Source organism: Octodon degus, unplaced genomic scaffold (assembly GCF_000260255.1).
Source record: "Octodon degus isolate 3935 unplaced genomic scaffold, OctDeg1.0 scaffold00010, whole genome shotgun sequence".
Taxonomy (NCBI): domain Eukaryota; kingdom Metazoa; phylum Chordata; class Mammalia; order Rodentia; family Octodontidae; genus Octodon; species Octodon degus.
Window position 1 is genome coordinate 1,008,083 of NW_004524586.1, and position 12,495 is coordinate 1,020,577.

At 36.5% G+C, this 12,495-nt stretch overlaps 1 protein-coding gene across 1 annotated transcript in view; it reads right to left on the reverse strand.

Moving 5' to 3' along the window:
• LOC101562519 (protein FRA10AC1) overlaps positions 1-12,495 on the reverse strand; it is a 78,526-nt gene that overhangs the window by 44,750 nt on the left and 21,281 nt on the right. Inside the window, exon 11 of the mRNA XM_004625487.2 lies at positions 9,039-9,154. Coding sequence (XP_004625544.1) covers positions 9,039-9,154 — 116 coding nt within the window. The remainder of the gene's footprint in view (positions 1-9,038; positions 9,155-12,495) is intronic.

Sequence of the window (12,495 nt, forward strand, 5' to 3'; positions counted from 1 at the left end):
AAAAAAGTGTCATGGGACTGTCCTGCTACAATGCTGTATATGGTTAGATTTCTAACTTTCTGTGTAAAAATATGTAACTGTTTATTCCTATTTTTTAAAATATTTTTTATTGTTTAAATTTTTTTCCTGATATTCCGTAGGGACAGTTTAACATATCAATACTTGATGGAAAATACCTGTTCCATGTTATGTCTAAGATGCTTGATATTCAGACAGATAGTAAAGTTAAGCTCAACTGCCTATGCTTTAGGGTAATACGAATAAACTTCTCTTCTGGAGGGTTAACAATCTAAGTTTGCAGACCAAGAAGTAGAGAAAAAGAAGGGCTGCAAGGACAGCCAACATTTTGGCCCTAGCCTTTCAAGATCAGTGAAGACTCAGGACACAGGAGAACCTGTACTGTAACATTCTGTAACTCTGTGGTGTCCCAAATTTTCTGATCAAGCAGATTATGGGACCACAGAGGAAAGTGATCGAAGATGTAGAGTATGCCTAAGGAAAGTCACATGGAGAGAAAACATTCTCTCAGGCTTTCACAGACAGCAAATTGGTCAAGCAATGGCCATGACTCATCCACATGGCTGACACTCACAAAGGATGTACAAACAGTGGTACAGGGTTTCAGGATAAATGCTGAGGGGATCTGAGTGACCTTATCAGATACAAAAGTTACATTACTTGTTATATAGTTCTTTCTTTGTCTTGGTCTTAATGATCTAGCAGAGAAGTGTGGGAATGGAGTATAGAGGGTAAAGCCACATTAATATGCTGAACTGTAAAAGGTTCAAGTCAACAATTTTTTTTTGTTTGTTTTTTTTGGCAGAACCAGGGATAAAACTCAGGCCCTGTCACTTGCCAGGCCAGCGTTTATTCCACTGAGCCATCCTGCCCCTTTCCGCCAAGTCAACAACTTCTGTTATTGCCAGTCTTACGGAAAACCCACTACTATTATGGACTACTGGACTATGTTGGAATATTTTGCTGAATTCAGGCACCTACAATATTTAAATGACAATGGAATACCCTTCTCTGACAAAACTAAACAAAAAAGGGGGATACAAATGAACGACCATTTTGTATCCGTATATTCAAAATAGTTAAGATAGATACACAGCTGCATTCTCTTGGATCACTGAATAGAGAGATTTGTTCTAATAGTGTTTGTGGACAGGATTATCATGTCTGTATCTTGTACAATGAATAACCACTAAGACAGCAATATGCAATGTATTAATGAGTGAAACTGCTAGTAATCGGTTTTGAAACTGTCTCATTGCTATTTGTTTCTCAAAAAATTACTTAAAAAAATTAAAAAAAATTTAAAAACAAAAAACCAAAATAGGATAGATATATAGCTACTTTCTCTTAATTCAATGATAAGAAACATTTATACTAATAGAATTTGGACAGGATATCATATTCTGCATCTTGTACTATGAATACCTACTACAAAGACAACAACATGCAATGTAATTATTGTAACTGTCCTACGAAGCTGTTTTGAAACTGTCTCAATGCTATTTGTTTCTCAATAAAATTAATTTTAAAAAAGGAACAAACAACAATGATGAGAGAAAGGACAAAAGATAGGAAAAAAGGAAGAGGGGTAAAACATACAAGTATATATACAGGATGGCTGAGATGACTGTTCCCATAATTTCTATCAGTTTTTTTTTTTTTTTAATAACAGTTAATGTTTAGAATTTTCACCTTGACTAACAGTGCATGCTGATATCTGTGATCTGAGCAACCACACTGAGGACAGCAATGTGCAGTACAGAACTCACGGTTGAATATCTCTCATCTTGGTCTTCTAAATGTATACCTTTTCTAATTATCAATTGTTATGATCTCTTTAAAATGAATTTTACGTATATATTTTTTCACTTTCTTTTTTTTCCACAACAAAATAGTCCTTTATCCTTTTGCAAAGTTAATAACGCGTGACACAAGGTTGCCTAGTGTCTAATAGCTGGCCTTAACCTGATAGAATGTTTATCTCAGGACTGAGGTAGCCTGTTTGCTTTAGACACTGAGGCCTATTAGGGTAGGTATACAGCTGCTTTCTCAGTGCAATGATAAGAAAGATTTGTTCTAATATTGTTTAGGCAAGATATCATCTCTGTGTTTTGTCCTTGGAATAACTACTACAAAGACAACAACATGCAACATATTAATTATTGTAACTGTCTTACTAACCTATTTTGAAACTGGTTCACTGCTATTTTATCTTTTTTCCTCATTAAAATGAATAAAAAATTGTAAAAAAAAATATGTCTGCATCTTGTCCTCTAAATAACTAACATGAAGACAAAAATATGCAATGTATTAATTATTGTCACTGTCCTACTAACCTGTTTTGAAACTGTTTCATTGCTATTTTATCTTTTTTCTCATTAAAATGAATAGAAAAGGAAAATAAATAAGATAAGTTTTAAAAAAAAAAGAGAGAGTGAGAACTTGAGGATTAGAAAACAAAAAGAGGGCAAGGAAAAAAGCTAGGAAACGTGACAAGGGCAAAGCCATACATTTATATGCACAAGACAGGTAAGGCAATGATCCTGAGAATCTTCAGCATGTTTTTGAAACTAGTAGTTAATTGGTAGGATTCTCACCCTCACTATATATGCTGATACCTGTGAACTAAGCAACTGCACTGAAGATAGCAATGTGTAATAGTAAGGTCATGCTTGGAATGCCTGTCATTCTGGTCTTCTAAATGCATACTGTTTGTCATGACATACCAATTACTTCCATACTGTCTCTCAAGTAAATGTTTGTTTAAAAAAAAAAGAAGGGTAATAAATGAAAACAAAGACAAGAAAAAAAAGGTCACAGAACTTTTTCTAAGACTATCTCTAAGGCTATAAGCCATGCCTAAATAAATGCAAAAGAATTGAAATAATTCCCTGTGTACTACTGAATCACGGCAGAATAAAGTCAGAAATCAACAGCAAAAGAAAACACAGAAATCACACAAACACATGGAGACTAAATATATTACTGTATTAAATATATTACTTTTTATATTACCATAAAAAACAAAGCAAAAAAAAAATACATTACTGAATAATCAATGGATCACAGAAGTCAGGGAAGAAATAAAAATGTTTCTAGAATCAAATGATGATGGAAACACACATGCCAAAATATATGGGACACAATGAAAGCAGCTCTAAAATGGAAATCTATGGCTGTGAATGTACACATTAAAAGAACTGATCAATACCAAATAAATAACTTAATAATGCATCTCAAGACTCTAGGGCAGTGGTAGCCAACCTACTACAGCATGTGTGTTATTGTGGTTTTAAGACAAAAAAATGGGGCTGGAGAGATGGCTCAGTGGTCTAAAGCACCTACTTGAAACAGGCTTGGCAAAGCACAGGGACCGCAGTTCGATCCTCCAGCACCACATGCCGGCCAGCCACGCCTCCTGGTGGGCTGAGCTGGCCACACACACACACACACACACACACACACACACACTAAATAAATGTTAAAAAAAAAAATCTTTAAAAAAAAAAAAAAAGACAAAAAATGTTAACATATGAGTTGTTCTTTTTAAACTAAAACGTCAGTATTCAAGTTTATTAATTGCACTGTTGGCACTTTGTGATAAATGTGTTGCAGTTTTGGGCACTGATCTCTAAAGGGTTCGCTATTACTGTCCAAAAGTGACAAGATAATTCAAATCTGAAATTAACTGAAGGAAAAACATTATAAAAATCAGAGTGGAAACTAATGAAATCAAGACTTAAAAAACAAAGAGCTGGTTCTTTAAAAGGATAAGCAATGATAAACCCTTAGACAAACATAACAAATAGAAAATCCCTGTATCGATTCAATTACAAATACAAAAAAGTGAAAATCATACCAAACCCACTGAAATCCAGAGGGCTGTAAGAAACTACTTTGAAAGTTATATTCCAATAAATTAGAAAACGTAGAAAAAATGCAAAATTCCTAGAAACATATGAATCACCAAAAGTGAACCAAGAAGCCATGGAAACTCTAAACAGAATAAATTGAGTTAGGTGGCAACAAAATAAAGGCAGTAATAAGAATTCCACCAACAAAAAGCCCAGGTCTTGGATTCATTGCTGAATTCTACCAGAACTTCAGGGAAGACCTAATACAAATATTCCTCAAAATCTTCAATAAAACTGAAAGGAAAGGATACTGCCAAACTTATCTCTGAAAGCCTGCTATCAAAACTAGACAAGGGCTTAACAAAAAAGGAAAATTACAGGCCAATCTCTTTAATGAACATACATGCAAGATACTGGCAAACAAAATGCAAAAAAATCATTAAAAAGATCACTCATCATAAACGTAAGTTGACAATGCAAGGATGGTCCAACATACATAAATCAAAAATGTAATATACCAGATAAAAAGTAGAAATGGACAGACATAGTAGTATATGCCTATAATCCTAGCATTTAGGAGGCTAAAGCAGAAGAAACACTGTGAGTTCAAGGCCAGCCTGAGTCATAATTATAAGACTCTGTCTCCAAAACAACAACAAAATGCAGCAAGAATAAAAATCACAAGATCATCTCAACATAAAAATTTTTTTGGAAAATACAACATCCAGCTAGATGTGGTAGCGCATATGCACCTGTAATCCCAGCACTGGGAAGGCTGAGGCTGAGGATCTTTGCAAGTTCGAGACAAGCCTGGGCTACAAAGTGAGCTCAAGGCCAGCCTGAGCTGCACAGCGAGACCCTGTCTCAAAAAGACAAAAAAATAAAAATTAATGAAACAGAAAGCTAATATCCACTCATGATAAAAACCCTTTAAAAATTAGTTTTAGAATAACCTTATCTATAACTGATAAAAGTCATCTGTAACAAAAACACTGCCAACATCACACTAAATGGGAAAAACTGAAAACATTTTCTCAAAAATTAGATACAAGAGTAGTCACCTTTTTTTTTTAAAGAATACAAAATGTTAAGGGGCCCGGAAGATGGCTCAGTAGAATAAGCGCCTGCCTGGCAAGCGCAAGGGCCTGAGTTCAATGCCGGGTTCCACAAAAAAATAAATAAATAAAAATTAAAAACAAAAAAATAAGAATACAAAATGTTGATAGAATAAAACAGCATTAGAAACGATACAAAATTTCACTAAACAAAGTAATAGGAATTCAACAATGGTTGCTGTATTGCATGATGCTATCTTCAAATTACTCATTTAGGTTACCAGATATAAAAGTGCAAGATTCGTATAAAAACAAAACAATAACAAAAAAATTATAAATTATAAAGAAAAAACAAAAAGAAAACAATTTTAATCACTCCTGAGCAGGACAGTACGTAACTCTTTAAGCTAGACCACCCAAGAAGGACAGGCAAGCAAGAAGCTATCCTTATTTGCAGATGGCAGGTTCCTTCACACAGAAGACCTGCAAAAGCACACTCAAAACCTTCTAAAACTAATAAACTCAGCAAGGTGGCAGCACACAAAGTTGACACACAAAGCCAACAGCATTCCTGCAAGAATAAATCCACCAAGAATGAAATTAAGGAAATTCCTTTACCATAGTTTCAGGACATTAACACTCAGGAATTAACATAACCAAAGAAGTGAAAGACATGTGCAATGAAAACTACAGTATCTTGAAAAACAGATCAAGTAAGACGTCAGAAAATGGAATGATATTCCCTTTTCGTGGGCAGACAGAAACAACGTTGTCAAAATAGAACTATTTCCAAAACTGATACAAAGACTTGTACAATCTCAATCAAATTAGCAACACATTCCTCACAGAATTAGAAGAAACAATCCAAAACTTTTACAGAAACAAAAGAGACCCAAAATAATAAAAAGCAATCTTGGGCAACAAAAGCGAATTGTCACAATCCTAGATTCCAAGTTACAGTACAAAGCTACAGTGATAAACAACAACCACAATTAAAAACAGCATGGTTCTGGCACAAATACAGAAATCCTGGTCAACAGAACACAGGATATGGAAACAACCCCAGGCACACTCAGCCATCTGATCTTTGATAAAGGGGCCAAAAACATACACTGAAGGATAAGCTCTTTAATAAATGGTGCTAGGAAAACTGGCTATCCACATGCAGATTAAATCTAGACACATCTCTCTGTACCAAAATAAAATCAAATTGCATCAAAGATCTAGATATTAAAACAGCAACACAATCTGCTAGAAGATATGTAAAACTTCTGAAAACATAAGCATAGACAAAGACTTTCTCAGTAGAACCCCAACTGCACAAAAAATAACACCAAGAATCAACAGATGGAATTTTTCTTTTCAAATTTTTAAAAAAGCTTCTATACAAAAAAGGAAACAACCATAGAATGAAACACCAGAATGGAAAAAATATTTTGTCAGCTACTCTGTGGACAGAGGAGTAATATCTAGAATATATAAAGAATTCAAACAAATAAGACTCCCAAAAATCTTTTTAAAAAATCAAAAAATGAACATTTGAACTAAAGAGATAGTTCTCAAAAGAAGTACAAATGACCAGTAAGTGTACAGAAAACGTCCAGCACCTCTGATGTAGAGAAACGCAAATCAAAACCAAGATTCCATCTTATTCCAGAAAGAATAGCTATTGTGAGAAAGTAAAAAAACAGCAACATGCATAGGAAAGGAGAACAGCAACCCAAGGAGGAACAGCAACACAAGAAAGGAGAGAGATATAGCTACGTTCTCTTAGTTCACTGAGAATAAAAGTTCGTACTATCATTTAGACAAGATATCATATCTGCATCTTGTCCTCTGAATAACTACTACGAAGACAACAATATAAAATGTATTAATTATTGTAAACTCCTACTAATCTGTTTTGAAACTTTTTCATTGCTATTTTATCTTTTTTGCTCATTAAAATGAATACAAATTGTAAAAAAGAAGCAAATGTCAGGCAAGGTTGTGGAAAGTCTCAAAAAATAAAAATAGAAAAAATAAATAAACAAATAAATAAATAAATACAGAAATTTCATTCAAGCCACCTGTCTCTCTCCTGGAGATCTTCCCACAGGAGCTAATGGTGCTGTATCACAGTGATAGATGCACACCTGTGCTTACAGCGCAACCCACTGTAGCTAAAGCCGGGCAATGGTCTGTGTCTATCAAAAGACTACACAGAACACTTGGCCTGGGTGGCATACATACACAATGAAGCACTCCTCAGCCGTAAGAAGTGTAAATCTGAGTCACTTGTAAGAAAGTAAGATGTACCTTGAGATCATGTCAAGTGTAATAACTCAGCCACTGTTTAATACTGCACACTTTCTCTTATATATTTGAGAACCCAAAGTACAAATAAATTCAAGATCAAAATAAAAGAAGCAGGAAACAGGAGGTAGGCCAACAGGAGGTAGGCCTTTCTCAGATATGAAGAGGCTCTAGGGATGGAGAACAGAAGGGTAAATGAAAAGGACTGACGCCATGTGTACGTGTATGAACTGTTCACAAGGAATGTATTCATTATGTACCACAGACAAGTACTAATTTTTAAAAATTATGTAAAAAAGAAAGTGAGGTTTAGAGACACTAAGAACTGGTAAGGAAAAAGTAAGCAGTTGACTGGCAGATTTGAATTTGATAAGTATTTGCTAAGTATATATGAACTTCAGAACCATGCTAGGTTCAAGGACTTAAGTTACACATCAGTGTCTCTTTTTAAAAAACTCCTAAACTAGTGGGGAAAAAATCCTCACAGATCATTTTAATGCAAAATATACCATTATAATTTTATACTTTCTTATAACCATAAAACTTTCACAGAACCAGATGTGGTGCACACCTGTAACCCCAGCACGCAGGAGGCTATGGCAGGAGGATCATTGCTAGTTAGAGACCAGCCTGGGCTACAAAGTGAACTCTAGGCCAGCCTGAACTGCGTGGCTAGATCCTGCCTCAGAAAAAAGTGATAGGTTAAGGCCCTAGTATGAATTGCTGAATTATTATGGTGGTCATCCAATATGGCTGAAACCCTTAAAACAACAGCTCATCTTCCCAGAGACCACCTCCCCCTTCTTCTCCAACTCAGATCAGGATGCAGTTTCCTCTCACCCTTCCTGCCACCTCAGGGAAGGCCCCAGTCAGCTCCTCAAGTATATCTAAACTTCCTCCTCAAGCCCCACCCCTGGTAAAAGGCCATAAAAGCCTGAGCCTCCCTTTGCTCCAATCCAGGGAATTCCTTATCTTCCCAAATTCTCTCTGTGTCCTCTAAGATAATGAAGTCACTTTCCCTTTATAATAAAGCCCTTTCCCTTTTCCTTCTTAGTGTTTCTCTGCTGCAACACCATTAAAGCCTATCAAAAAGTACAACTTCGCTGGGGAAATGGCTCAGGGGCATAAGTGCCTGCCTAGCAAGCACAAGGTCCTGAGTTTGATTCCTGATACCAAAAAAAAGAAAGAAAGAAAACTTTCACAGTGCCCAAAGCACCTTTCATATTCTTATTTGATTTCTTCAAAATACATAGTTCTTTGTTCAGAGTAACAAGTCTTGGATAAAGCTAGGAATTACAACACTATTCACACTATACAATAATATTATCTGCCAAAAATAAATCAGTACCAACTATTGTTATTAAAACTCCTGCAAGGGCCGGCCAAATAGCTCAGAGAACTAACGCCAGCCTAGGCAGAGCTCAGTGGCCAGGGTTCTACCTCCCATGAGTCCTGCTGGTTTCGCCCCCGGGGCGCGCTGAGACAGCAATTGAGACTGGGCACAGTAGCAAGTGCCTGTAATCCTGTAATCCCAGAGTTTGGAAGGCTGAAAACAGGAGAATCACTATGAGTCAGATCGATGTAGTGTGGCCCTGTAGGCCCTGTAGACCCTGTACTAAATACATTTTTAAAAATAAATAAATAACTCCTGCAAATCACTTAAAAGAGTCATATACAAATTTTCAACCAGTTTCCTTCAATTACTATAAAACAAAATCCTGAATGCATTCAGCAGTTAAATTCTAAATTTGAGATACAGTAGATTATCTCTCACATTCAGAAACACGAGTAGATACTATATCTTAATGCCCTTTACCTTTATCTTTCTTCTTGGAAGCTTCTTCAGGAGACAACCTGGATTTTCCATATGATGACTCCTCATAGCCTTTTTTGGTTTTGGCCTTTCTTTTGCCAGACTTGATTTCTTTTCTCCTTTATATTAAAAAAAAATATATATGAAATTAAGGCTATCTTTTCAACAGATCTTGCAAAAAATAAAAACTGGTGAAGAAAAAAATGAGTCAATTAAAGCATTTTTTAATGTAACTTATATAATAAGGAACCTTAACTAAGTCTGTTAAGACAATTTTGGAAGACAGTGAAACCTAAAATAAGAGACAAATAACTTTTTATAAGTTCTATGTAGGCCCTTAATAGATATAAATCAGCTTTACTCAATCCTTCCTTTCTATGATCACTTAGCCACTGTTTAAAAATTTTTAAAAATCTAAAAAAAAAAAAAATCCCATTTTTCTTCATATAATTCATATCCAAGTACACAGTGAAAAATCATGAACAATAAAAAGTGTTATAGAAACTCCAAACCACTAGTACATAGGAAATTCTCTTCATACAGAAGTACAATGAAAGTACAATTGAATGAAGACAAAAGGTGTTTGATAACTCATAAATAAACTTTGGACCATTTATAATTTAACCTCTTACTACTGTAGTTTCATCTCTTCATGGCCAGTTTCACAAGCTGGTCAGTATAATAGTTGACAATTAAATTTAGGAAATAACGATACTGAAATTTGGGACACCTAAAGAGGATAGAAAGAGGATAGAATTACTTAAAAAGAATTGGGCTGGCCAAATAGCTCAGTTAAGGTGCCTGCAAGCAGGCGCAGGGGCCAGGGGTTCAATCCCTGGGGCTGCCATGCTGTACCCCCCCCCGCCGGGCATGCTGAGCCAGCAACTGAACTGGGCGTGGTGGCACATGCCTGTAATCCCAGCTCTCAGGAGGTTGTAAACAGGCAGATCACTGATCTAGTAGCGAGACCCTGAATACCCTGTAGACCCTTCCCTAAAATACAAAAAAAAAAGAAGAATTAACAGAACTTCCAGGGCTGGGGAGATAGCTCAGCAGAATAAGCACTTGCCTGGCAAACACAAGGTCCTGAGTTCAATCCCATGTACCACCAAAAAAAAGAACTTCCAATTCAAGATACCAAGACCAAATGTTCTAATACTATTTACAGAAGTAACCATTTTTGTCTCTTGCATCAAAATCATTTCAATTTGGAAAGAAACCTTAAATATTAAAGTCAAATTTCTACTTCTTTCAGTGTCACTGATAAAAATGGAAAATGAAGGTTTAAGCTATTCAAGTAATCTAAAAAAAAATTCTGCTAATTTTAAGATCTACCTACCTGCCTGCCTGCACCCTACCACTCAGCTACATCCTGAGCCCTTTCTTACATCTTCCAAAGGTCTTGCTAAATTGCCCAAGCTGACCTCAAATTCACAATCCTCTTTCCTCAGCCTCCTGAGTAGCTGGACAAGCATGCATCATCATGACAGCTTTAATATTTAACAGCAAAATACTAGATAGGCACACATAAAATTGATTTTAAAATGTTTATGAATACATTTTATCAAGTCACAGAATCTCACTGTTAAGATTTTCTATTGTTATTCAGGACACAAAACTTGACTGGTATATTTGCAAGTCATACCGACTTTACCTAAATATTATTAATGTGAGGGGATTAATATCTACCATATGAAAGGCATTTTACATACTTCAATTCCCTCTCCACTATTCCTTCAGCATGGCCATTTTTACAGATGACAGAACTGAGTCTGAGAGGTATAGGTGCTTGCCGAATTTCAAGACAGTGCCCTCGTCTGTGTTACAAACTACAGGCCATGGCCCTCTCACCCACTCAAAAAGTCAGACACAGTAGAGTTCATTCAGTATGAGCTTAACTTTAGCATCTGAAATGAGAATCAATCTCTGTAACAATGACAAACTCTGGATAAACATTGTTTAAATGAATTACAAGGCTCACTTTGAGGCTCACTTTACAACACAGTTTTTACAAACATTACCACGTCAGAACACTGGCTCCAAACTAAAAACTCTAACATATACCTACCATCACACTTAGCCCTTCACATTTAAACTGCTTTGCTAAGGCACAGGACATCACAATCTCTGATTTGAAATTATACTAGAAAGTTACTGTGACAGGGGCCTTGCCAGATAGCTCAGTTGTTTAAAGCGCCCCTTGAGCAAATGCAGTCAGGCGCATAGGACCGCAGTTTGATTCCCAGCTCCAGAAGCTGCACCAGACCCGTCCTTAAGGCAGCCTCGAGTAGCAAAAAAAAAAAAAACTTTTTCAGAAAGTTACTGAGATAAAAATAGCACGGTACTGGCCAAAACCAAAACTAGACTTGAGGATCATGGAAATAAGACTAAAAGATGCAGAAACAACTCCAAACACACTCAGCTACCTTATCTTTGATCAAAGGAACCAAACACCTTCACTGGAAGAAAGGTAACCTATTTCATAAATGGTCCTAGGAAAACTGGCTTTCCACATGTTGAAGACTAAAACTAGACACTTATCTTGCACCATGCACTAAACTGAAATTGAAATGGAGCAAAGACTTAAATATTAAAACAGAAATACAATGTCTACTGGAAGATAGAACAGGTACAACTTTTTTATTTTAAAGACAATAATAAAAAAAAATTTGAGGGGTTGGGGAGATGGCTCAGTAGAATAAGTACTTTCCTGGCAAGCACAAGGGCCTGAGTTTAATCCCCCGGTTCCGCAAAAAAAAAAAAAAAAATTTGTGGTACAGGAAAGACTTTCTGAACAAAACCCCAATCCCACAGGAAATATCACAAAGAATCAGTAACTGGGATCTCATCTTACTTAAAAGCTTCTGCACAGCAAGAGAAACTACCAACAGAGTGAACAGACAAATTGTTGGGGAAAAACGCTTGTCAGCTGTTTCTCAGAGAAAGGACTGCTGTCTAGAATACATAAAGAACTCAAAAAACACAGACACCTCAGATTTAAAGACCTGATCCAAAACGGCCATGCGAAGTGAATTCCCAGATGAAGAGACACAAACAGCAAATACATATATGAAAAATATTCAACATCACTGGCCATTTGAGACAATAAAAAAAAATGGAGATTCCATCTCACTCCAGAAAGATTATCTATTATCAAGAAATCGACCAATAAAAAATGACAGTAGGGCTGTGGGGGGAAAAAGGCCCTTTTCCCTGTTGCTGGGAGTGCAGGCCAGTACAAGCACTGGAAGAGGTGCAGAGATCAGTGCAGAGATTCCTAAAAAACTAGGACTAAATGTTCCACTCCACTCGCGACTGCCCGCTCAGCGCCTCCCTGCGAGAACGAGGCTTCGCGGCACTGCGGCCCGCACACGCCCGTGCCTGCAGTGCCCAGTTGGCACTGGCTAAACCTGGGAAGCAGCCACACGCCCTCCCCTGAGCACTGCAGGAAGACCTGGCT